Source organism: Corvus cornix, chromosome 4A (genome assembly GCF_000738735.6).
Source record: "Corvus cornix cornix isolate S_Up_H32 chromosome 4A, ASM73873v5, whole genome shotgun sequence".
Classification (NCBI taxonomy): Eukaryota; Metazoa; Chordata; class Aves; order Passeriformes; family Corvidae; genus Corvus; species Corvus cornix.
This window is the reverse complement of record NC_047058.1, coordinates 19,443,926-19,469,349: the sequence shown is the minus strand read 5'-3', so window position 1 is coordinate 19,469,349 and position 25,424 is coordinate 19,443,926. Positions and strand designations below refer to the sequence as shown.

The window sequence follows — 25,424 nt, the reverse complement described above, 5'->3', positions numbered from 1 at the left end:
CCCTGGCAACGGATGGGGAATCTCCCTCCAAGATTATTTTCTAACACACCAAATAAATGAAATAATCTTTGCCCTGCGAGGCAAATATCAAGGAGTTCAAACTCTTCAGTTGTTTAGGGAGAAGGGTTGTGGCGGACAACACGTGAGCCCCACGATCATCACAAGAAACAGAGAACATTTAACGAATGACAACATATTGGGGAGCTGGTGTAGGAAGATTCCTAAGAAAACGGGATAAAACCAGCCAATTCCCCGAGGGATCGGTTTGGATCCCTAGAACTGCACATTTTCTCCACTCCAGTTAAAATCTGAGTAAATCTGAGCTAAAAGCAATAAATCCATTGAAACTTTGGACTTTCATCTGCCAGGCAACGTTCAGTGGAGAGCTGTGGAGCAGAGGTGCCTGTTGGGATACCTGGATGTGGGAACACCTCACACACGGGGCGTCTCCATGGGGTTTAACCCTCTGGTTTAGCACAGGGCCACTGTGAAATTCGAGCACAGAAAAGAAGGAGAAAGCCCCTGGAGAGAAGATGCTTTTCTGTTGGGAATGGTCTGCTGAGGAGGCGCAGCACCAGCGCTCACTCTGGTGGAAATCTGAGGCTTCGAGGGACATTTCCTAGCAGCAAAATGGTCTCTTGGAGCAGGGAAGTTGTGGTTTGGGTCCGACAACTCCACTTCCCTGAGGGAGATTTAGTCCAGGAGCAATAAGGTGGAGGTACTTTGGGATTAAGTTCAGGATAGGAACATAAATATCCAACTTGGGAATGTTTTGTGTTCAGCTCCTCGAAGGTGTGGCTGCAGACAAGGACTCCTGGGCTGCTCCCAACATCCAGGGAGGGATTTCCCTACATGTTGGACACGGTGATGGAGTTGAAGTAGCTCAGCAAGTCCTCCATGGTGAAGTCCAGGGCAATCCCTGATCCCGCGTAGCAGTGTTGGATGAGCTCCTCAAACTCTCGGTACTGCCGGATGAACTCCTGCTCCATGGCTTGCCACACCACCTGGAAAAGCAGAACCCTGCTCCATGGGCTGCCACAGCACCTGGAAAACCAGGATTCCAGCTCCAGGGGTTACCACAGCACCTGGAAAACCAGAATTCCAGCTCCAGAGGTTGCCACAGCACCTGGAAAACCAGGATTCCAGCTCCAGGGGTTGCCACAGCACCTGGAAAAGCAGACCTCAGCTCCTTCCCCAGCCCCTGCAGCCACACAGGCGTTGCAGTCCTGAATCCCAAACCATCCCAGCATCACACCCATCCCACTCCAGTTACCGGCAGCAGATTTTCCTCTGGGGACAGATGTTTGTGGATTTTCCTGTAGAGGGTCTCCAGGGCTCTTTTGACCTCCTTGCCAGGATATTTTTCGATGACTTTCCGGAGTTCCTGCTTGCTGTAGGCCAGCTGGAAGCTGACCTCCTCTTCCTTCACCCCCTGAGCCAGGCGGGCTTTCACCCCCTCAAAGAAATGCTGGGAAGGGAAGGAGACATTCCATGGTGAGCCGCCCTAAGGTGGATTCCTGCATCAGGGCTGACACCCGATGGCTGCCCTCAGCTCCCTTCCCATGTCTAACTCAGCTGGAATGGAGAATTGGGAAATGTTTAATGAAGTGTTGGAGATTTTTATCCCCCAGAAAAGCAGCGTTTAGGGAATTTCACGGTTCTGTCCCCTCCCTGCTCAACCAGCAGCATCTCTAAGGGTTCCAGACCAATGGAGCAATGGGACTGCTGGAAAAATCCCTCTTGTTCCTTGGTGCTCCTCCCAGTTTTCTCCCCACCGATGGTTTGGAGCCAGAGGTGGGGATGGGGGATCCCAGAACCTGGAGAGGTGGAAAGCAAAACCTGGATTTTCTCAGTTCTCGTGACATCTCTGCCACAGCTGGACAGGACATTCCACATCTGCTGCAAGACAAGGGAAGAATCCCTTTCCTTCCTCCTCCTGTCTGTTCATACAGCCCAGGAATCCATTTCAGTATTCCTGCTGCAACTTGGCTGGGGAGAAATACCCTAAATCCCAAGGATGTAGAGCTCCTAAACCTATGGACTGTTTCCAAGAGCCAGGAGTGGGCTCCTGCATTACTTACACCTCTTTGCACCTTCTCTTGTTGAAGGGAAACTGGGCGAGATGGAGAAGGCCGTGCCAGGACCTGGGGACATCCAGGTGCCCTCATATCCCACTCACTTTGTTGTGAGCAATAAAACGATCCTTGCCCTTGGAAAAGGGAGGATGTGAAGCCATGGCAGAGCTCGGGTAGCACGAGACACGGAGCTGATTCTCCAGCCAAGCCAACAAATGTTTGACAGCAACGACTGGAAACAAATTGGAAGTTACAGGTCCCATAAATAATTCCAGCTGAGCTCTGTCTGTGAGACATTTTGGGAAGAGGGAAGGAGCGGAAGAGGCACGGTCTCGGGAAGGAGGGAATGTCTGTTGGAGCTAGCAGAGCCAGATGCTCTTAGCTCAGTTAACAAAACAGCCGCTTGGGAAGTGTTGGATGGATCAGCCCAGGCAGCCGTGAAAAAAGAGCCAGGGTCTGCCAGACGCCGGCACGCAACCGGAGTGGGAATGGGAACGAACTGGGAACGAACTGGGAACGAACTCCCCACCAGTGCTTTGGAATTCTGCCCCTGATGTGCCTGAAATGGGCACAAGGACAAAGCAGCAGGAAAATGGGAAGATCCCTCACATTGTTGGGATTGTCAGTGAGGAGTGGGAGAGGCTTCCTTCTTGGCTGGGTGGTCACATCGTCTGGATAGAAGAAATTTTTTCCAGTGAGAACAAGCTGGGATAATCAATCAAACCTGCCCAGGGATGTGATAGAGTCCCACCACCGGAGCTTGTGGGATGGGACTGGACAGGGAGCTACAGCATCTCATCCAGGCAACCTCCCCAGGGAAGTTTGGACTGGATGATCCTTTGGGATCCCTTCCAGCCTGGGATCCTGGGATGCTGCCGAGGTGGGAGTGCCCAGCCAAACCCAGCAGTGGTCAGGGAAGGGAGCCCTGGACAGGACATTCCACATCTGCTGCAAAACAAGGGAAGAATCCCTTCCTTCATCCTCCTGTCTGTTCATACAGCCCAGGGATCTGTTTGGGTATTCCTGCTGCAACCTGGCTGGGGAGAAATACCCTAAATCCTGAGGATTTAGAGTTCCTAAAGGTATGGACTGTTTCCAAGAAACAGGAGTGGGCTCCTGCTCAATTTACACCCCTTTGCACCTTCCCTTGGTGTCTGTGCTCAGACTGGGAGAGCTGGAGAAGGCTGTGCCAGGATTTTGGGAATCCCTGAGCAGAATGAAATCCAGGTGCTCTCACACCCTGTGACAACAAAGTCCAGTCCCCGGACTGGATTGAGGGCAGGGAGATGGGAACACCAGTTAATCCAGAGTTTTGGGAAGAGCCCTTGCCCTTGGAGGTGCAGGCCAAGGTCCGGCACTCACATTGAGCCCCTCCAGGGGCTGGCCCAGGTATGTGGTGACGAATTTCTCCATGTGCTCCCTGGACCTTTGCTTGGCTTCTCTCTTCTTGCCCTCCAGGCAGGGGATGTTCTTTTGGCACAGGAAGTTGTGGATGTGGTGGAAATTTTCCATCATCACCATATCCGTGTTCACCCTCAGGTTTGCTGAGGACAGGCCCTTGACTGGAAAGGAAGGAGGGAATAGGGTGTGGAGAGAAGCCCCGTGCCTCTGGGATGGCTCATTTGAGAGCAGTTACCACACACATCCTGAGCCCTGTCCATGATTCCCCACCCCACCTGCTTCCCTGCAAACATTCCTGGGGCCTGGCAGGGCCGTGTCCATGGATTTATCAGTGGGTCACCCCAGGCTCACCCACAGGTGGCAGCTGCCCCTCTGCACCACCTCGTGATCTGTGCTCCGAGCTGTGGCTTCTGCAGCCCCTCAGGTCCTCTCCAGGCAGGAAAGCAGGATACTTCCACTGACAGGAAGCTGAGGGATCCAGCTGAGACAACACAGGGATCTACTGGAAGCTCCCCACCCTGCTCTCCCAACCCTTCTCTCCCTATCAACACCCCTTGGTGTTTCAGGGGAAACTTTTCCTGGCTCCCAAGATCTTGTAAGAGGAGTCTGATCCCTGAGGAGCTCTCCCTCCGTAGTGGGGCAGGAGATGCTGGAATTGGATCCAGAGCTGAGCCCGTGTGTCTCGTCCCTGTCACCCCTGGGCCCATCCCGCTGTGACAGCCACTGCGCACATGGAATTTGCCTGGTGCTAACAGGATCCTGCTCAGGGAGCCACATTTCAGTGCCTAAGGGACAAGTGGCTCCCACCCGGCCCTGGTGGCCCAGCGGGTCACTCCTGCAGCTGCAGGTGGACATTTCCTGGCCGGAACACCCAGCCTTGGCACTCACTGCTGCTGAAGACGCTGCTGGCCAGCCTAAGCTGGGCCTTGTCCAGCTCCCCCCAGCGCCGGGATGTCCGGAACACCTCCTCGGAGAAGGCCACGAACTCCTGGAAGCGGCTGACGCAGGGCAGGATCCCCCCTCTCATCCTGCTGGGAGCCTTGGCCTCCTCGATCTCCTTGCACATGGTCCCCTGAGAACGACACCAAGACGTGGCACCCTCAGATCCGACCTCGCTTGGTGGAGAACAGGCCAGGAAACAGGGCCAGGAGCTGGGTTTGGGAGCACTGCTTCCGTTTACAGTGCCTTCCACAGTTCCAAGGAATGTGACATTCCTTGTTTGAGGCTGGCATGGAGCTGTGCCTTTGGCAGGGGCTGCCAGGGAGGTTTGGGTTTCCCCATTCCTGGAGGTGTCCAAGGAACACCTGGGCGTGGCACTCAGAGCTCTGGGCTGGTGACAAGGTAGGGATCGGGCACAGGTTGGATTTGATGATCCCGGAAGGCTTTTCCAACCTCCATGATTCTGGGATTCTGTTTAGAAGGTTCTGGAAGAGGCCAAACATCACTCAGGTCTATTTGGCCCCCTCCTACTGATGCCAAGAAGATTTTTTGCCTTTTCTTTTATACCCCTTGTTATACCTTTTTACAACTTCTGTATTCTCAGTGCTTTTTGCCTGCATTCTTGCACTTGTTTGTCAAGCTAAGAGACTCAACATTTCAGAAGCTTCGTAGCCGGGGATCAGTGTAGCCCAGAGCCCAAGGTCCTCTCCAGAACACATTCTGTAAACCAAGATAGAACCATCCAGGGGAAGGTTCCTTGGGGAGGGGGGCTCACTTGAGCCTCTCATTGGGGAATCTTTGATAGATCTGCTAATTAGTAACCCCTATAAGGTTATACCCGATGTTGGGGGGACACACTCATACTCGGTGGGGTGCATCTCGATGCATATGACCTGGACGTGTGCACCTAAGGATCCTTAAAATAAATCCCAAGGTAAAATCCCTTTTCCCCTTCTAACCATGTTTGACTCTTGATTTTAAGACCAGGAAAAGGCATCAGTACTGACACTCACGATGCATTTGTTGAAGTTGCTCTTGGCCAGGAGCAACACATTCCCCAGGAGGGTGCGGAGGAAGGACGAGGGGGCAGCTGAGGGGGAGCCCCAGGTCCCAAACACGGAGTCACTCAAGGTCACCAGGACCTGCAGGCAGCCCAGTGGGTGGACCTTGCTGCAGATACCCAGAAACGCCCTCAGCTCCGGCTCCAGGCAGCTGAAGATCTCACTCAGCAGTTGGGCTGTGGCTTCTTCTGGCCTTAAAAACCAAACCAAACCATGGCAAAGGTCAGGAATTAACTGGGAAGGGACACTCCAGCCCATGTCCTGTCAGAGCACCCAGTGTCTCCCATCACCCACGTACTGGCTCTGGCCCTTGGTGCAAGGAGGATCCTCTGGAGGTGCCGTGGGCTCTCCTCCCTTAGTGGCAGATGCCTGAAAAAAGATTGGAGTGGAAATTATCAAAGGATCCCAGAATGGTTTGGGATGGAACCCAAACCCCCTGCCATGGGCAGGGACACCTTCCACTGTCCCAGGCTGCTCCCAGCCCCAATGCCCAGCCTGGCCTTGGGCACTGCCAGGGATCCAGGGGCAGCCCCAGCTGCTCTGGGAATTCTATCCCAGCACCTCCCCACCCTCCCAGGGAGGAATTCCTTCCCAATATCCCATCTAAACCTGCCAAATGATGATTTCTCTGCTCTCCCTCAGCCAGGAACATGAGCTCTGGATTTATTTCTGCTGCCTCCTGTTGGAGTCCTGTTTAATGCTTGGAGACCCCTGATTTTCCTGGAGCTCTGAATGAAATTCCCTTTCATTCTCCTCCTGAGCTTCCCCACTGCTGGTTCCTGGAGGATGAGAGCCCAGGAGAGCTCAGGTGGTACCCCATGGATGTGCCAGGCTGGATAATGGGCCTGGAGAGGACACGGTGCTCACCTTCACCTCCAGCGCCTGCAGCTCCACGGAGTCGTGGCCCAGTCGGAAGAAGAATTCCTGCAGGAATTGCTGCTCCGAGGTGCAAAGGGGCTGCAGCTCTCTCAGCACCTGCTCCAACACCTGCTTAGAAACCACCTCTGGTCAGGAAAGCCTCTGGAATTCACTGGGGACACTGGAGCAGGGCCGTGTCCACCTGAGGGGACCTCGGGCAGCACACGGAGCTCCTCTGCCCCTGCTCCAGGGAGGGACCCCGGGGCGGGGTGGGACACGGAGCACCTCAGGCACCCCCAGCTCCGTACCTTGCTGATGTTCCCCCTGTCTGGGGCGTCCTCCTGGCTCTCCCTGCTCCCGGGGAGGCTCCACCAGGGCTGCTGCCTGTTCCCCATCGGCTTCTCCCACGTTTCCTGCAGACCTGCATGGGGTGTGGGATGTCAGAAATCCCATCCCTCTTGGATTCGCCAGCTCCTGGAGTCCTGGATATTTAAATTCTTAAATGTCTCCTTTTATGTCTGCCCTTATGCATTAATTGACCTTTTCCTGGTGCATTTGGATAAATGGGGAATTCAGATGAAATTCCCTTTTGTTCTCTGCCTTCTCACCTGATTCTCCCTCTTTTTCATTATTTTTATTTCGTTAAACTGCCTTTTTATTTCATTGATTGTGGCGTTTATCCCTTTGCTGCCTCGTGCTTACTCCTGAGAGCTGGAGTGTGGAAAATCCCGGGGAATAAGAGAATAAATCAGCACAAAAACCTGCAGAAGCCTCAGGAAAATTGTTTGCAGCTTCGTTTTGATGGTAACTTGCCATAAAAAATATCCAGGGGAGGTGGGAGTGGCTTTTTCTTGAAAAATGCCCTTTTAAAATTAAAATCTTTCACCTGGAAATAAATATATTTCTCCAGCATTGGCAGTTTTACCACCGGGGGCTTGGGTTGAGTGGAAAAGTTGAAAAAATCCTTTGAAAGATGCCTTTAAAAAATCCTTTTCTACTCCCTGAAAGGAATCAGTGGGGAAACATCCGGATTATTTCCTAATTAATTCTAAAAATGGGACTCATTCCCCATTCCCAGAGGTCCCTGTGGAGTCAGGTCACCTCTCCTTCTCTCATAACATCCCAAATATCTTTATCTGAGCCACTCCCTGCAGGGCTTTCCCTTGGGAAGGATTTGTGAGCTCCACACTGAGCAGGGATGAGGGATGAGCCAGCCCTGCTCCCGACCTCAGCCTTGCTAAAACCAGGACTAAATTAATGAGCTGCTTCCTAATCTTTTTCTCACTACAATATAATTTCACCAGCTGGGAAACAGCAAAACCAGGAAAAAATAAATCTTCCAACAGCAAATGGGAAAGAATTTCACAAGCCTATGGAAGAGGGGATGGGAAAATGAGAAAGGACTTAATTAGTGGCTCCCAATTAATTATAAACAGCTCGAGGTTGCCTTTTAAACTCTCCCATCGCGCAAGGCGAGGAATCAGCAGGCGGTGCCATGAATAAAATCCTCTGTGAGGGCGGGGAATCAACCCAAACAATTCACTGGGGTAATCGGGAGCAAGGAAGCGGCCTGGAGACCTGGACTGGGATATTTTCCAGCAGGGATGAGGGATATGGGACAGGCGGGATGAGGGATATGTGACAGCGGGATCAGGGATGTTTTCCGGCCGGGATGAGGGATATGTGACAGCGGGATCAGGGATATGTGACAGCGGGATCAGGGATGTTTTCCGGCCGGGATGAGGGATATGTGACAGCGGGATCAGGGATATGTGACAGCGGGATCAGGGATGTTTTCCGGCCGGTTTCCTCACAGCCCGGGCTCCACCCACGAGCAGAGCAAACAGCAGGAGAGACCTTGGATGAGCTTCCTGCAGAACTTCACCAAAGCCAAACAAAAACCAGCCCGGGGCCAGCCGGTTCTGCGGGAATATTCCAGCAGGAGGCTCGGGGAGCTGGGAGAGCCCTCGGGCGCTGGCCTCCTGCAGAAGGACACATGGAGAGCCAGACCAGGAATTTTGGCTGTGTCCTGGAGCTGGGAAGGGGTCACCTTCCCCTGCTTTGCCCCAGGACTGCAGAGGTGGCACAGAAAGCTCAGCCGTGACACTGCCAGCCCCGGGGAAGGTGCCACAACCTCTGTGGGGACAACTTGCTAAAAATTCCCTCTCTTCTCACGAACCTCCCTCGGTGATGTTGTTCCAACGTTCTGCTCACATCAAGGACGGGCTGAACAAGCCCAGCCCGGCCCGGGGCTTCCTGCCTGTCCCAGACCTGTCCTCACCCTCCGGAGCAGAGAAGGGACATCCCAGGACAGCAAAACTCAGCTTGTCCTGCCCGTGGAGCAACCCCAGCACGGGGCAGACACTTTGGGATGATTTCTACCAGAGCAGGAACACCTTGTAGCCATCAAGGTGTCCTCCCAAGGGTTTCCTCCTGGGCTTTCATCTCTCCTGGTTTATGGACTCGTGTAGGAATTAAAGATGGATAAAACACTGGCAGGAAATCCCAGGTTTGACCCTGATGGCAGGGGATGGGGCAGGCTGGCTGCCACACGTGCCCCACACCACCTTTTGTCTAATTCAACGACGTTATTTTCGTGCAGGGTCTGGTGGTGGCCATTGGGGTGCCCTTAGGACTATTGAGGTGAAATTTTCCTCCTTTTTCCAGGTGTTTGTGGCAGCACTCTCCACCCTGCTTTGATCCCAGGGCTTGGAGGTCTCCTGTTCTCCCAGTGGCTGAGGGTCTTTCCCAGGGGAAGTGGTGCTGGGCAGGAGGAGCTGGAGGGGGGGTGGGGATGCTTTGGGTGTGAGGAACCCCAGAAGTGGGAGGCACCAATCCCAATCCCTTCCCTCGGCTCCATCCCCTGGCTCGGGATCTTGACACCGGTGATGAAGGAGGTGCAGAGCTGGAAGTGCTGACTCTGATGGACAAAACACACCAGTCTGACCTTCAAACTGGGCCAGACTGGCCTGGAAATTTCCATTACAGCCCTTTGTTTTGCTGAGGGAAAATGTGACTTGTGGGCCATAAAAAATTTCCAGAGGAGAGATCAGTTTCTCTTTTTATCTTCAGAAACACCTGACTGGAATATTTTGAGTCAGATCCAGCGATTTTGGTGGAAATGGGCACCTTGGGACAACACAGCCCCACAGTCAGCTCGCTGTGAAATCATTCCATAAATATTGCTGTGAATTCCCTCTGTCTTCCGGGACAGGCTTCCCCCTGCAGGGAAAAGTGTCTGAGGAATCCTGTGTGAAATACGGACCAGGCTGTATGAAATCATAAAATCACGGAATGCTTTGGGTTGGGAGTGACCAAAGAATCGCCTCCTTCCACCCCTGCCGTGGGCAGGGACACCTTGCACTATCCCAGGTTGCTCCAAGCCCTGTCCAACACAGTCTGGAACACTTTCAGGGATGGGGGAATTACAGGGTCTTCCTGGAGTCTTCTCCAGGCTGAACAACCCCAGATCCCTCAGCCCATACCCACAGGAGAGGAGCTCCAGCCCTTGGAGTAGGTGAAGGCAAGGAAAGAGGAAACTTGGTGGGGATTTTTCAGGAGATAATGGTGGAGTGGGAACTCTGGGAATCTTTGAGAGCTGGGGAGAAGGGACCTGACAATGGGTTTTGTTTTCCAGGCTTTTCCACATCCCCCTCTCTCTCCTACAGCTCCTCAGGATGCCATCCCAGCCACCCCTGTGTCATTCCTGAGCCCTGCACAGGGAAGGGAACAAAAGCTCTGGCTCTGAGGAGCAGCTGAACAAAACTGGGGAGTTCATGGAGCCGAGGCTCCCACAAACACCGCCTGGTGTGGAGCAGAGTCGGCTTTTCCCATCCTGCCAGCCGCAGAGCCAGGGAACAGAGTCCTGGATCAAACCTGGGGAAGCCACCTGTGCTGGAGGTGACTGTCAGCTTCCCTGGTGCAAACAAACCCTGCCCAGCAGCACGAAGGCTGGATTTTAATCAGATTTTAGTCACTCACTTCCTTTTCTTCTTCCCAACAGGGACATCTTGGCCTGTTCAAAAAGGGCTTTGATTTCCCGCTCGTAGAGCCTGCCGAGGTTCTGGGAGTAGACCTGGAATGAGGAGAAATGCCCAGCTGAGAGCAGAAAAGACCAAATTTGGGCACTTCAGACCTTCTCCTCCAACACAACTCTGCCACCTCCCAGCCTTCTGTTGGGCTCCAGGTTGGCCGGACATTCCCAGAAGGACCAAACTCCAGAAGCTCCTGGGTTCCACGGCTCTGGTGAGACCCAGCTCCCGTCAGGAATTCCCCAGCTGGACCAGTCTGTTCCCAGGGAATGGTTTGCAGCGTTTGTTGAGGATTTCAGCCATACCTTGGCGAGGTCCCAGAACAGAACAGGGTTGATGTTCCTTAGCCAGGCCATGAGGGGTGTGTAGGGCAGCAGCTCCTCGTGGTGGGGCCCATGGCTTGGGGCAGCCACGATGCCAATGGGATGAGCAAGAGCAGGGGCCTGAGAGTTACCCTAAAGGGACAGAAATGGCAGAAAAAGTCAAATAAAACCACCTCCAAAAGCTTCATAATCACCCTTGAATTTCCAGCTCTGAAATTTCCGAATTTTTGACAATTCCACTTTTCTGGCATTCCCAGTTCCATGTTTGAGAAGCAAATCCCAAGCTGCAGCACTCGTAACTCGAGTTTTAATCCCATTGTCTTGGAATGATTCGTGGCTGGCCCATCAGTAACACTTGGGGCACTCCAGAGAAACACTGGAGATCAGGAGAGAACACGGGAGAAAAGCTCCTTGTGGAGGAACATTGTCCCGCTGAGCCCTGGCAAGTGGATCTGCCTCAGGGGGTGGGATGCAATGGAAAAGAAGGATTTTCCAGGGTCTGGTGGTGCTGGGACACAGAGCTGTGCAGGTGGGATGGGATTGGGGCAGGTTCAGAGCAGATCCAGGTGGAAGAGTTCCCTCAGGAATGTGTCCAGACAAGGTCTGTGAATCTCCGAGGATGGAAATCCCGCAGCTCCCTCCCAGTTCCCTTCCCAGAGCCACTGCTTGAAACCAAACGCCAAAGACCTAAGGAAGTAAGGATTTGGGAAGGAAATCTGTGGGATTTCTGCCCACAGGGATCTTTTCCACCGAATCTTTTAAATTGCCAAATCAGCACTTGAAGGTGTAAATCAAAGGATCACAGGATTGGCATTTATCCTGGGATTTTAGGTTACAAACAGATCAACAACCCCCAAAACAAAATAAGAAAACCTGAAGGAAAAATCTGCAGGCCTGAGGACTTGAGGCCTTTGACCAGAGGGATTTGGGGAGCGTGGATTTCTCCTACGTCCCTGGAAAATTAACCTGAGGGCTGGGGGACGGTGACCAGGGGAAGGTGTGGGGGAAGATCTCTTTGGAGAGACACTTTGGGAAAATCCTGTCCCGGCAGCATCGCCTGCACGACTGGCCCGGCTTTCCCAGAATATCCCGATGTCCCAGGATTTGGAGCTGCCATGGAGAGTGGAGCCCACCTGCAGCTCGAAGATGCTGGTGATGTGGTTGATGAAGGAGCTCTCAAAGTTCTGCTTGAGGGTTTCAAACAGGATCAGCTGCTCAGCCACCGCCTGCAGCTTCCGGTAACCTCGAGGGGAAAAAAAGGATATTTTGGGATTTGAGGGGATTTGGGGGGCGGCACTGCAGACCCACATCCCTCAGAAAACTGGGAACTCAGACAGAACTCCTGAGCTAAATCCACCCAAAAGCCAACGAAGGGGGAAAAGCTTTCCTGTGGTGCCAAGGAAATACAGACAAAGAGTTGAAAATAAAACTTAAGAAACCAAAAATAATCCACGAGTCCGACCTCAGCCAAGGAGACACACCCAGTCTCACCACAAGGAAAACTTGGAATTTCCTGCCAGGATCAATCCCTGTGCGCTGCCAGGATCCAAGAGCTCCCACATCCTGCCACAATGAATTGTTGTTTTTCCATGCTGGAACACAGACAGCACGGAGCACAATTCCCACCCACGGCTCTCCCCAGCTCCTTTCCGAGCTCCAAGGGGTATTGTCCACCCCTGGCAGGACACACGGCCTCACACCCAGGGCTTTAGAGGGATTGTGGAGACAGCTGGCAGGGGTTGACCCCAGTTCCAATGAGAACTGGACTGGCCAGTGTCTAAATCCAGCGGAAGCTGCCAGCAGAGCTGCCCCTGGAGTCTGGATGCTCCAGGCTGGCCACTGACAGCATGAATTGGAATTCTCTGGGAATGGAGCCAATCCGGGCTGGGAGAGCTGGGGGTGCTCAGCTGGAGAAGGGAAGGACACAGGGAGAGCTCAGAGCCCCTGGCAGGGCCTAAAGGGGCTCCAGGAGAGCTGCAGAGGGACTGGGGACAAGGCATGGAGGGACAGGACCCAGGGAATGGCTTCCCAGTGCCAGAGGGCAGGGATGGATGGGAGATTGGGAAGGAATTCCTGGCTGGGAGGGTGGGCAGGCCCTGGCACAGGGTGCCCAGAGCAGCTGGGGCTGCCCCTGGATCCCTGGCAGTGCCCAAGGCCAGGCTGGACATTGGGGCTTGGAGCAGCCTGGGACAGTGGGAGGTGTCCCTGCCCATGGCAGGGGTGGCACTGGATGGACTTAAAGGTCCTTCCAACCCAAACCATTCCCTGATTCCAAGATCTCCAGACCAAAGCCAACCCTCCAGGCTGTTTCCCCCGTTCGCAGCTCCAGGGGAATATTGTTGATAACTCTGCACCTGCCAGGTCCCCCCAGATCCCTGCTGCTCGTTGGCTTCCCAAATCCAACCCTTGTATTCCTGCTTTTCCAAGGCGGCCTGCAGGGCTGCTCAGCCAGCACAGGTCCGAATTCCCGGGAATATCCCTCCAGCAGCAGTGGCTCAGGGACACTGCAGGGCTGGGCAGCACGGGATGGTGCTGGGTGTGACCCCGTGGGATAAATCCCTGCTCCAGACTCACTGGGATGGATGGGAATGTCCATGCAGGCGGACAGAGCCTCTGCTGCAGCCGTGCAGGCTCCGACTGCTGCGGGGCTGGACAGATCCGCCCGGCTCAGGGCGTCGCGGTGCTCCCTGCTCAGGTGCAGCCGGCTCTGCAACAAGGCCAGAGAGGACAGCTGCAAACTCAGCCTGCTCTTCATCCCTCCCCATCCCTTCTGCTCCCACTGGGAATGCTGCTGGCTGGGAGCAGCGGCTGCTGTGTCCCTCAGGGAATCCACGAGAATCCCCATGAAAACCAGAGTTGTGCCCAGGAGCAGCTGCGCTGGTGGCCAAGGAAGGCCTGGCCAACCTCAGCACGAGTTTCCAAAGGGCTGGCGCCCCTGGAATCACTGCAGGCAGCAAAGGAGAAGAGGAAAAGCTAAGGGTGAGAAATGGAAAGGTCCCTGGCACAGAGGTCGCCACAAGCCGTGGAACTGGGGATAAGTTCTTGCATTTATGTTCCATTGGAAATAATTTGCTTTCCCATATTCCAAGGGCTCATCCAGAGTCTTTCCCCCCGCTGTGCTGTCCCCTGTGCTGGTGTCCCGTGGCTGTGGCTGCAGGGAAAAGCTCCTTGTGCCAGCAGGGGAGCAGGGAGGAGCTGATGTGCGCCCAGCCCACACGAAATGGTTACATTGCCTTCAGGAGAGGGGGAAAAATGGGAAAACAGAGAAAAGGAGAGAAAAAAATGGGGAAATTCCCATCAGTGGGAAGAGGAGAAATAGGGGCGCTGGACAAGCAGCCCCTCCAAGGCAGCAGGGAGTCCCCCCATGGTAAATGTTTATTTTCCCTCAGGACATCCAAAGTCCCCTCTGCACGTGATGGAGCTGTGCTGGTGGGAGCAGGATTTGACCAGAGGCAGCTGTTGCAAGCTCTGCCTGCTTCTAATTAATGAATTCATTAATTAATTGCTGTGCTTGTGCATTCCCAGGTAATAATTATTGGCTGTTAAATTACTAATTGGCTTCGTCATTCCTAACCCTGCCCTGGGAAAGGACTTTCAGAGACCCCTCTGGGCCACAGTGAGGGTCCTGCACCTCCCAGCTCTGTGTCCATCCTTATCTTACCAACAGCACCCCTCATTTCCCAGCCAGAGGAGCTCCATAACCCTTGCAGACCATCAGAGCTTGCAGTGTTTAAAATTCCTTGGAAGTTTTTCCCAACAGATTCTCCAGCTGGAGATCGATGTCCTCATAAACCCACGCACCGTGAGGAACAGGATCTCATCCATCAGCCTCGCCCTGTTGGACGCCATACGGTGCAGCAGGGAGTTTTCCCGGTGGATGTGATCCATCTGCTGCTTCACGCTTCCCAAGAGCTCGTCGTAGACCTGCAGGGTCTCCTCCACCCTGGCCACCTCTGCCAGGGCCTCGTCGATGGAGCTCATCAGCTGGGCCACCTGCTGCTCCGAGGAGATGAGGGCGCCGAGGTTGGCCTGTGGGATGCAGGAGCAGAGGGATTCAGAGCTTGGTAGGGGATGATTGTCACCATCCTCGGGTCAAATGTCCCGTCCTTCACCCTCCTGAGGCACGGCAGAGGCCTCACGGCTGTGACGTGCAGGGTGTTGGTGGAATTGCCACTGTCCCACCTCTGCCAAGTGCCACCCACACATCCCCAGGGCCAGGGCACACAAAACCCTCCCCTGGGTGAGGTGTCCCCTCAGAGCACTTCCAGCTGCCACAGCAAGCAAATTCCTGCCGAGTGTCCAGGAAAATCCGGCCGTGAGCAGAAAAGTCTCCGTTGGAGAGGCCACCAAGCCCTGCTGGTTCTGTGCACTGGGAACGTCTCACTGCAGGGAGTCTCCAGCCCTCATCTCCACAAGTGGTGCTGTCCCCTGAGGACCTGAGTGTCCATCCCACAAAGATTTCATGGAACCCTAGACTGGTTTGGGTTGGGAGGGGTCTCAAGATCATCCTGCCATGGGCAGGGACACCTCCCACTGTCCCAGGCTGCTCCAAGCCCCAATGTCCAGCCTGGCCTTGGGCACTGCCAGGGATCCAGGGGCAGCCCCAGCTGCTCTGGGCACCCTGTGCCAGGGCCTGCCCACCCTCCCAGGGAACAATTCCTGCCCAATCTCCCATCCAGCCCTGCCCTCTGGCAGTGGGAAGCCATTCCCTGGGTCCTGTCCCTCCATGCCTTGTCCCCAGTCCCTCTGCAGCTCTCCTGGAGCTCTTTAGGCCCTGCCAGGGGCTCTAAGGTCCCCTCTCCAGGTGGACACCCCCAGCTCTCCCAGCCCCTCTGACCATGGGCACTCATCTCCCACAGCACCAGTGATGCTCCCAACCTGCGCGGCCCCGCTCCCAGAATTCTGCTTCCCCAGCACACCCAGGGACTCCATCCCGCCCCACCAGCTCTGCCCAGAGCTTCCCATTTATTAATTGTTCTTTAATTAGAGCCAGAAGCCTCCCCCAAGCCTGTCCCCGCCACCCCTTCAGGCTGTGGCCACGGGGAGCATCCCCGGTGACACCGAGGGGACAACGCTGCTGGAAGGGGCTCTCCAGAGGCTCCAACTCCGGGAAGAGGAATAAAATCCAGCTGCAGGCAGCACAGAGCTGCTGCGAGCTGCCTGCAGTTCCACATGTGTTGGGATCCTGGAATTCTGGAGGAATATCAATGTCCAAATCAGAGCCTTTGGCCTCCCGGTGTCCCGGCCGTGCCGTCCTTCCCTTTGGAAAAATCAACTTTTCCTTGCTGCCAGTGCAGGGATTTCTGTGATTCCCAGAACAGCTGGGCTGGAGGAGGGTGATTAATAGGGGAGAGGAAGCCAAGGTGTTACCACTGGGATGTGGGGAAAACATTTAAATGGATGCATGGGCTGGTCCAGCTCGCTGGGATTAATAACATTTAATGTCAGAGATTAGGGCTCGGAAATGGAAATGTTCATTAATTAATTTGTATTAGTGGGAAGTCACATTTATTCATTAGAGGGCATTAAAATAATGTATTCAGTGGCGCCTTTCATCTCCAAAAACTTAATAAAGATGTATTTGTTGCTCTCCCAGGGTGTTTTATAGCTGGGAACAGTCACAAAGTGCCTGAATTCCTCGCCAGGAGCTGACAGGAACAAGCCTCGGGAGTTTGGGCTTCCAGATTAACTTCCGAGTGTGTAATAAGTCATATATGGGAACACAGCAAACACTGCAGCAAAGGAGGTTGGATTTAGGGTTTGTGGTTTCTTGTATGGTTTAGGGTATTTCCTTTGGCTTATTTTTTTTCCCCTTTTTTCCTTGGTTACCAACCATAAAATCCCAGACATTTCAGCAGCAGATAAATGCTCGCAGCAGCTTTCCCAGGTTTTTTGTTCCAGCACTTAAAGGGGAAATTTCCTCTGCAGAAATGCAATAAATCACAGCAGCTCCCATGGAGTCAGTAAAGCTCGGTAGACAAAAATCATGGAATGGTTGGGGTTGGAAAGGACCTAAAAGCCCATCCAGTTCCATCCACTCAGGGACGGGAGCCAGGGATGCTGAAGGATCCTCTTGCGGATGATCCTTGAGCTCCTTGGTTTCGTTTTCTCCCTTTCCCTTTCAAATCTATGGAAAAGCACAGAATCCTGGAGTGGTTTGGGATGGAAGGGACTTTAGAGACCATGTGGTTCCAGCACCTTCCACTGCCCCAGGCTGCTCCAAGCCTTGTCCAGCCTGCCCTTGGACAATTCCATGGATCCAGGGGCAGCCACAGCTTCTCTGTGCCAGGGCCTCCCCACCCTCCCAGGGAATTCTGGAAACATCCTGTGCCTTTTCCACTGGCCCTTCCTCCTGGTTTATATTTTCCTTTTCAATCTCCTTCCAGCTCTGTTTCATTTGCCCACCCTTTTCCTTCTCCCTGGATGCTGCTTTTCCTTCTCTAGGGATCCCTTTTGCTGCTTTCCCTCCCTCAGCCATCCCCAGACCCACCCCACAGTCAGGCTCTTCCCTTCATTTGCTCCTGGAATTTCTCCCAGGTCACGCTCCCAGAGCGAAGGGAAGAGCTGCCGCTGCCCAGAGCCTCAATCCCTCATCCCAGGCACGTCCGTGGCTCCGTACCTCCTCCAGCCCCTGGAGCTCCCGGCTCAGCTGCTCTGCGAAGGCCACGGAGTTGTCCAGCAGGGGCTCGTGCTCCTCCATCAGCTCCAGCACATCCGCAGCTTCCTCCGGAGTCACCTCCTGGTACGTGCCCAGCTCCTCCCGGAGCTCAGCCTCCTTCCCGTCCTCCTGGGGCCTCTGCATCCCTGGGAGATGTGGGAACGGCCAGAGCCTTTTGGTGAGGTCGTTTTAGCAGCCCTGCTCAAATTCCGGCCCACTGAGGCCGAGCGATGAGTCCAAGAGTCGGAATAAGATCACAGAGTGGGGCAAAGGAAGTTGGATGTGGGATGAAGGGTGAGCTTCGTAAGAGGGACAAGATGGATATTGGGCTTGGCTTGGGTTGGGATTTTCCTCGCACACCTCTCCAGGATCATGTGCTGGGACACCCTGATGTGTCACACAAAGCTGGGACAAATTCCAGAGGTGAAGAAACTCCTCGATTCAAATTAGAAACTCCTCTAAGTTAAATTGGACATGAGGAAGGTTTTGACAATGCGGATGGGCAGCCCCTGGCACAGGGTGCCCAGGGAAGCTGGGGCTGCCCCTGGATCCCTGGCAGTATCCCAGGCCAGGCTGGACATTGGGGCTTGGAGCAGCCTGGGACGGTGGAAGGTGTCCCTGCCCATGGTCCTTACAGTCCCTCCCAACCCAAACCCTCGTGTTTCTGTGAAATGGACTGGAAGTCGCGTGTTGGAGAGTTAAATACACATATAAATAATATCTATATATAATACAGTTTCTATCCACAAATCTCTTCATTTCTTGATGAGGGCGTGTCACCAGGCCCCTGCCCTGGTGTTACCAGCACTTTGCTCACCTCCCCAAACCACATCCAGAGATTCCTGGAAATGAGACAAACTGTGTTCATACTCCCAGCCTGGCTCCGTGTATCCAAGGGCAGTGGGTAAAGCAATGGCTGTGCCTCCAGACCCCCAAACCCAGCTCCTGCTGCCCCTCTCTCCCTGGCACCACCTCACCCTGTCCCATCACCCGCATCCACTGCCTGAATTTATTCACCTTTCACTGATGGGGACGCTGCCAAAAGCCCAGAGCCCTCTGAGTGTGACGAGGCTATTAATTCATTAATTCATTAATTACCTTCCACTGCACCCGAGGGGACGTTCACAAAGGGGACAGCGCCGGTTCAGCTTCCACAAGCACCTGAGGAAGGCTTTCCTCTCCTCCAAGCTGCTGGAGGTCCACTCGTAACGCTTCTCCAAGTGCAGCTCAAAGTCCAGGCCAGCCTAGACGTCCACAGGTAATTAACACATCAGCTAATGAGGTTCAACCAGTCCTGGCCCAGCACTGCTCCTTAAATTCCACTTTATAAAACCCCTCCTCGTTTTACTGCACTTTTGGGGGATGAGTGATGGGTTTTGATGGTGGCCAGTGGCAGATGCTTGGGATCAAAAGCATTCCAAGGGCAAGCCCGGAGTTCTGGTGCCTTCAGGATTCCCTGGCAGCTTCCAGCATCCCATGATCCAGGAGCTCCCCGAGCTGGAGGTTGGATGCACAGCCCTGTGTTTAACAGCCCTTGAAGGAGCTGCTGTCCCTGCTCTCCTCTGACGGTTTGGGGGGATTATTCAGAGCGTTGGCACTCCCAGCATCCTGTGGGAATGAGCTTGGAAGTGCTGAGTTGGAAAGGGTGAGCAACTGGAGGGAAGAATTTGGGATAAATCCAGCACACACCCCACCCCCACTGCAGATATTCCCTCTGCAATCCCCATCCGGCTGAAATCTCTAAACTCTCTTCACTCCAGACTGGGAACACCCGGAGAAATCCCAGAAAGGTTTCCACAAGCTCAGCCCTGAAATCCCTCTGGAAGCAGTGTGGGATCAGCTGGATCACCCAGCAGCCCCATTTCCTGGCAGGGGAAGGAGAATGGACAGGGAAAAAACCCACCCCTGGCTTTTCCCGTGTTGTTTCCATCCATAGAAGTGTTTCCATCTCCCCATTCCCAAGGGATGCTGCCTCCTGGAGGGGAGCTCCAGCCACAGGAGGTGCAGTTTGGCCACTGAGCTTCGTATGAGTGGAAAGAACAATGGAGGCTGCTGAGCTTAGAATATCCCACAGCTGGAAATCCCTTCCCGCACCATCCCAGCTCTGCAGCCCAGCCTGATCCTCCTGGAGGGTTTCTAATTGTGGGCACTAATCAGCATCGCAGCCTCGGGGAGCTGCCTGGGATCACTGCACTCCTCAAACCCTTTCGCTCCTGGCAAGGTTGGAGTGACACTTCCACCCATGTGCCAGCCCCTGGGATGGCACAGAATGGGGAGGAGCCGGTGGCACTCGGGGTTATGGAGTGTCTTGTGAGGAGCTATTAAAGCAGGAGGATGTTAATTAATCGCCTCGTGAATATTCATGATGTTTTGGTCAAGGCAGCTGGAGATGAGCTGTGCCAGCGTTTGCTGGTGCCAGGGAAAGTCTGGTTTGAATTCCAGCCGGTGAGCAGGTCCCATCTTGGGAATGGCAGGGATAATTCCGGCTGTCTGCGTGCAAGGAGCCAGGAAGGGGCAAGGGAGAGGCTCCAGGCCTGGTGAAGGGAAGAGAGGATCAAGGAATGGTTTGGGACGGAAGGGACCTTAAAGCCCATTTTGCTCCTTCCACTATCCCAGGCTGCTCCAAGCCCCGTCCAGCACTGCCAGGGATCCAGGGGCAGCCACAGCTTCTCTGGGAAATCCATTCCAGCCCCTCTCCACCCTCGCAGGGAAGGATTCCTTCCCAATATCCCACCTATCCCTGCCCTCTGGCAGTGGGAAGCCATTCCCTGTGTCCCGGCACCAGCAGAGGTGAATGGGGAGGAGGCTGCAATCTAAAAATACATCTGGAAAGGCAAAGAGCTGCCTAAAGGACATCACGGCACGACGGGAATGATGGGGGCAGGAATACAGGCTGGGAATTACAGGAAAGAGAACCAGGCTCTCTCTTTGCCTCCCAGCAGGAGGGGGGCAGGAATACACCAGTATTTAAGATCAGTATGATCAGTTAATCCCATGGGACGGCAGATGAGGGGGGAAAGACTGAAAATCCTGGAGGTATCCTCTCCTCCGAATTCCTGAGCAGCCAAAGCGGTTGGAGGAGCCAGGCTCACCTGCTGCAGGAGCTCTCAGGTGTGGCGGGAGCACCTTCTCGCCTTGAGTGCAGGAAATGTCAGGTAATGAGGGAGCAGAGCAGATCCGCATTGGGATTTTTCCTTCCAGCCATGCTGTGCTTCATTTGTCCTGGGTGTAAAACTGGGAAGCTGCTCTTTTCCCCATTTATTTTCGTGTTTATGGAGCCCCAGGCGTGTTGCCAAAGCTCTGGGAACATTCCCATTAATAAAAACCCTCATTATCCCAACTTTAACGGTGCTCTGCCAGCCCCAGCAGCAGAAAGGGAGGATCTCATCCAAACTGTGTTTCCCCAAAACCTTAACATCACCCTAAAGGCACAAATTCCCGCTGACTCCAGCCTTCCTTAATCCCTCTCTCAGTAAATCCAATCCTTAAATCCCTTATGGAAATGTCTGTGGAGGAGCTTTGTCCCCATGGCCAGATGGGCCTGGCTGTGTCCTGCCAGCGCTGGAGGCCGGACAAGAGCAGAGCTCTGCAGCCTCCCAGGGCTGCTGCAAACAGCTCCAGAGGTCCTGGGCTTTCCATGGAAGCCGTGTCTGTGCAGCGCCAGGGAATCATGCAACAGGCTTGGAAAAGAACTCCAAAATCAATCCAGCCTTGGAGTGAGCAGCACCCTGAGCACTAAGCCACGCTCAGGTCAGGTATTTGGCCAGCCTGACCTTCCTCAATTAGAGATGGATGATCCAGGAAGGAAGGAAATCCCTCAGCATCGCCTCAATCTCTTGGACACAGGGGGCATCTCCCTGCAAAACCCAGCCAGGACGGGGAGATGCTCCATAAAAGCTGTGGCTGCCCCATCCCTGGGAGTGTTGGAGCACCCTGGGCTGTGGAAGGTGTCCGTGCCCAGGGCAAGGGGGGAATGGGATGGGCTTTCAGGTCCCTTCCCACCCAAATCCCTCTGGAATTCTGTGATGCCTGGGTAGCAGGAGGTTGGGTTGGAAGGGATCTTAAAGCTCCTCTCTGTCCAACCCCCACCACAGGAGATGTTATTGGGATGCTTTTCCACTCTCAGCAGACCCAGCAACGCCAGGATTCCTGGGAATTCAAGGCCTGTAGGTCCTGGATGAACACTCGGAGACCACCCAGGAGCTCTTTCAGAGCCTCTGGGCTGCATGGGGAGGGGAAAATCCCAAGTGGCCACAACTAAAACCTCAAGTTCTGCAAATGTTTGAGTGAGAACCAGGGGTAAATAAAAATACAGCCTGCCGTAAAACAATAATAATAATAATAATAATAATAATAATAATAATATTTACAACGGGCACTGGGAATTTGGAGGAGGAATTTGTTGTTGAATTTCTGGCTCTGCAGTGAGCTGAAAGCAATGAACAACTCCTTCCCAGTTACTCCCTCAGCTCAGCCACACATTTAAGGAGCTTGGAATCACATCCCCAGTTATTAAAAATTCCTACCAAGCCTCTGATTCCCCCAAAATAAAAACAAACTTATGCTGAAATGCTTCTGTCGCCACTGCATCCCTCTGAATGAAGGCCCTCTCTGGGTTCTCCTGGCTCCTCCATCCCTGTCAGGTTTTCAGCCTCTCCAATGGCGCTTCCCTCCCCACACCCATTTTCCAGCACTAATTCATTTTGAGCAGCACTTGAACTCCAGGAAAATGATGGAAAGGCAGAGTAATAGAGGGCTCCTGGATGAGTTAATTTGGGAAGCGCGACACTTCCCGGGGCCGGAATTGAAAAGCTGTCGGCAGCAGAGCAGGATCTCCCCCCCTCCACCCCATCATCCAGACACAACCTGAGAGACTTGAAGATGTCAGGGAAAGCTTCCTGAAATTCCCTGAGAGGCGCCCATCACCCATCCAGCTGCCGGCAGCCGGGGAAAGCACCTTGGGAAAGGGAAGAGCGGGCAAAGATTTACCGGGAGAAATGCAGGGGGTTCCGTGGTGAGGAGTCTCAGAACAGGAAACGATCTGTGGGTGAAATGAAAGCCCTGAGAGCAAAACAGGAAGCCTGAAGAACCTGAGCGAAGCCCTGAGCGTGAGGCTGGGGCAGGAAATCCCCAGGTGCACGAGGAGCATCGGAGCTGCAGAGGGGGCAAAGCAAAGCGAGATCGCTCCCCATTTCCTCTTTGTTTGTTACAGAGGCAAAATCGGGGTTAAATCATCTCCATTTCCTGTTTGTTTGTTACAGAGGCAAAATCGGGGTTAAATCATCTCCGTTTCCTCTTTGTTCAGTTAAAAAGTCAAAATCGGGGTTAAATCATCTCCATTTCCTGTTTGTTTGTTACAGAGGCAAAATCGGGGTTAAATCATCTCCATTTCCTCTTTGGTCAGTTAAAGAGTCAAAATCGGGGTTAAATCATCTCCATTTCCTCTTTGTTCAGTTAAAGAGTCAAAATCGGGGTTAAATCATCTCCATTTCCTCTTTGTTCGATTAACAAGTCAAAATCGGGGTTAAATCATCTCCATTTCCTATTTCTCTGTTAAAAAGAACCTATATCAGGATCAAATCACCTCCATTTCCTATTTCTTGGTTAGAAAGAGTCAAAATCGGGGTTAAATCACCTCCAGTTCCTATTTCTTGGTTTAAAAGAGTCAGTCTTTTCAGAGAGAAGTGTTTCCTCCATCTGAGCTCACCTGTCACCCACTAACCCCGGAACTGCAGCTCCAGGGGGGATTTGTTTGGGATTTTTCTTTCTTTTCCTGACTTTTTTTTTTTTCTTTATCCCCCTTTTTAAAATTCACCTCCCAGTGCCAAAGACAGGAAAATCCCAGCTGTCCCAACCCTTCCAGCCCCGGCAACGCCCCCTCCTGTGGGTGCTGGTGTGGATGCTCAGCATTAAGGGTTTGGTGCAGCGCCGGCTCCACGGATTTAGATCATCCCCAAAAAAATCAGGGAAAAGGGAAAACCAAATGGAACATGGTGGCCCGGTGGCACTGGAGGGGTGGCACAGCCAGGCCTGGCGTGTCCCTCGCTGTCCCCAGCAGGACGCCGCCATTCAGATGCAAACAGGGTGATTAATTAAACATCAAGCCTCGCTTTTTTTCCTCCGCGTTTTCACCTCCGCTGCTCTCCGCTCACATTTTTCTGGCCTGCTGGGTTTCTTCATGCCCCAGATAACTCCGCCGCTCCTTGCAGCCGCCTGCTCCTCGTTCATTTTTCATGAAGACTTTTCCTGCTCGGCTCTCGTGCTCCGAGTCTCGCCCGAAATCGAGGGCGCTCTTTGTCTTTAGCTCTCGATTTGCCTCCCTGCACACCGAGACAAACCCACGCTCCGTGCTGGAGCTGCATCCCAGGAGAGCCCATTCCTCCCCTCTTCCCTGCTGGCAGTGAGCTGAGTTTGGGACTGGAGGTGTTCCCGCTTCGTTTTCCGGGCAGGAATTGGTGAAACCAGTGGGAAGATGGAGAAATGGCCTTTTCTGGGCTCTTCTGGGTGGAACCACCGTGCAGACAGCTCTGAAAAGCTGGGAGGGTGGAAACAGGTTCAACAGATGGTATTTAAGGTCCTTTCCCAAACCCAAACCATTCCATGGCTCTATGAGATCCAAGAGCTCACACCGGGGTAGTGCAAAGCCTCCCGTTAACTTCTCCCGACATTCCCGGATTTACAAACTCCGCAGCTTTCCCGCCCGTCTCTCCACACCCGGGGTAAGGAGCAGGGCTGTGGAGAAGCCACTGCTGGGGGATCCCTTGCAGGCTGTGGAGCAGCAGCCTGGAGCCAGCGGGAGGTGGGGAATCAGGCCGGGAAGCAGCTCCCTGCCAGGGCGGCAGGAGATGGATGAGGCATGACCGGCCCCTGCTCTTATCCCATCCCTCTTCCAGAGAGGATGGCTGGAGGAGCAGCAGCAGAGAGGGATCGGGATGTGCAGACCCAGAAAAGCAAATCTTTGCCCTCTCCTCTTTCCCACACAGGAATTACACCTGGGATTATCAAAACCTCACCAATCAGTGTTTTAATCTGGGTTCTGAGCTCTTCCACGTCAGGGAAGGGCAGAGCAGCAGAATCCAGATTTATGGAAGAGAGAAGATATTTCAGGAGAAGCCGTTTGTTCTCTTCCACACCCCATGAAGTCCCCAGGAGTTATTCGTGGGTCCCGCCCAGTGCCTGGGGACAAAAACCGCTCTGCAAATGAAGAGGCAAAGCTCCAAAAGACTCAAAGCAGCAGCTTTTGAGGTCACATGGAATTGCCCTGGGGAAGCCACAGCCTCGGGGTTCCAGCTGGAAAAATGGCTCCACAGTTTGGGAAAACTGGTTGGAGTGTTCCTAAGGATAACCCAGGAACTGCTGATCCTGGCACGGGCAGCCTCTTCTCTGGAAGATCACATCCAGGTCTGGTCAGACAGAGCAGCTGGGGCTGCCCCTGGGTCCCTGGCAGTGCCCAAGGCCAGGCTGGGCATTGGGGCTTGGAGCACTCTGGGATAGTGGAAGGTGTCCCTTCCCTTGGCAGGGCTGGGGTGGGATGAGCTCTAAAGTCCCTTCCCCTCCAAACCATTCCATGATTACATTCTCCCTTCCAAAAAAAAATGAGGTTGGGAAGGCACTGCTTTGTTAGAGGGAAGAGTGGGAATGGGTTTTGCCTCAAATCCTTTCATGGCAAATTCCCACAGGATGATTTCCCAACCCCCCCGGGTTTCTCCCTTTGCAGCCAGAAAGGGAGCACACCCAGGGATGCAGGGAAGCTGCAGCATTTGGGATCTCCCAGCCTGGAACCCTGTGGCTGATCCCTTGTACTGCCTGGAGGATCAGCTCTGCCTCCATCCCAGATTTTTGGGGGGCTCTTTCAACCCAGAGCATTCCCGGGGTGCTCTGCTCGGATCCACGGCTGCATTGACCATCCCAGGGAGCGGAGGCAGAGGGGACAGGAGGGACTGGGCTCCTGGGGCACGGTGGGGACCTGATTTTTGCAGTGTGGACAATTCCAGGGCCATCCCTTCCCTCTGGAAAAGCTCCCGATGCCACAGGGACCTTCACCTTTCTGAGTGAGCTCCCTTGGCGAGCTCTGGAGC

The 25,424-nt window shown here is 53.9% G+C and overlaps 1 protein-coding gene across 1 annotated transcript; it reads right to left on the bottom strand.

Moving 5' to 3' along the window:
- Nucleotides 1-87: 87 nt before the first annotated feature.
- On the bottom strand, nt 88-23,574 carry LOC104691711 (exocyst complex component 1-like). Its single transcript, XM_039572259.1, is given in 18 exon segments — nt 88-1,004; nt 1,274-1,468; nt 3,438-3,637; nt 4,365-4,548; nt 5,429-5,669; nt 5,775-5,845; nt 6,344-6,463; nt 6,643-6,755; nt 10,316-10,409; nt 10,671-10,820; nt 11,822-11,931; nt 13,263-13,395; nt 14,490-14,717; nt 17,308-17,492; nt 18,445-18,482; nt 18,484-18,590; nt 22,336-22,407; nt 23,479-23,574. Coding segments are annotated over 18 exon segments (2,493 nt in total). The 3' UTR covers nt 88-848.
- Between the last annotated feature and the right edge of the window lie 1,850 nt (nt 23,575-25,424).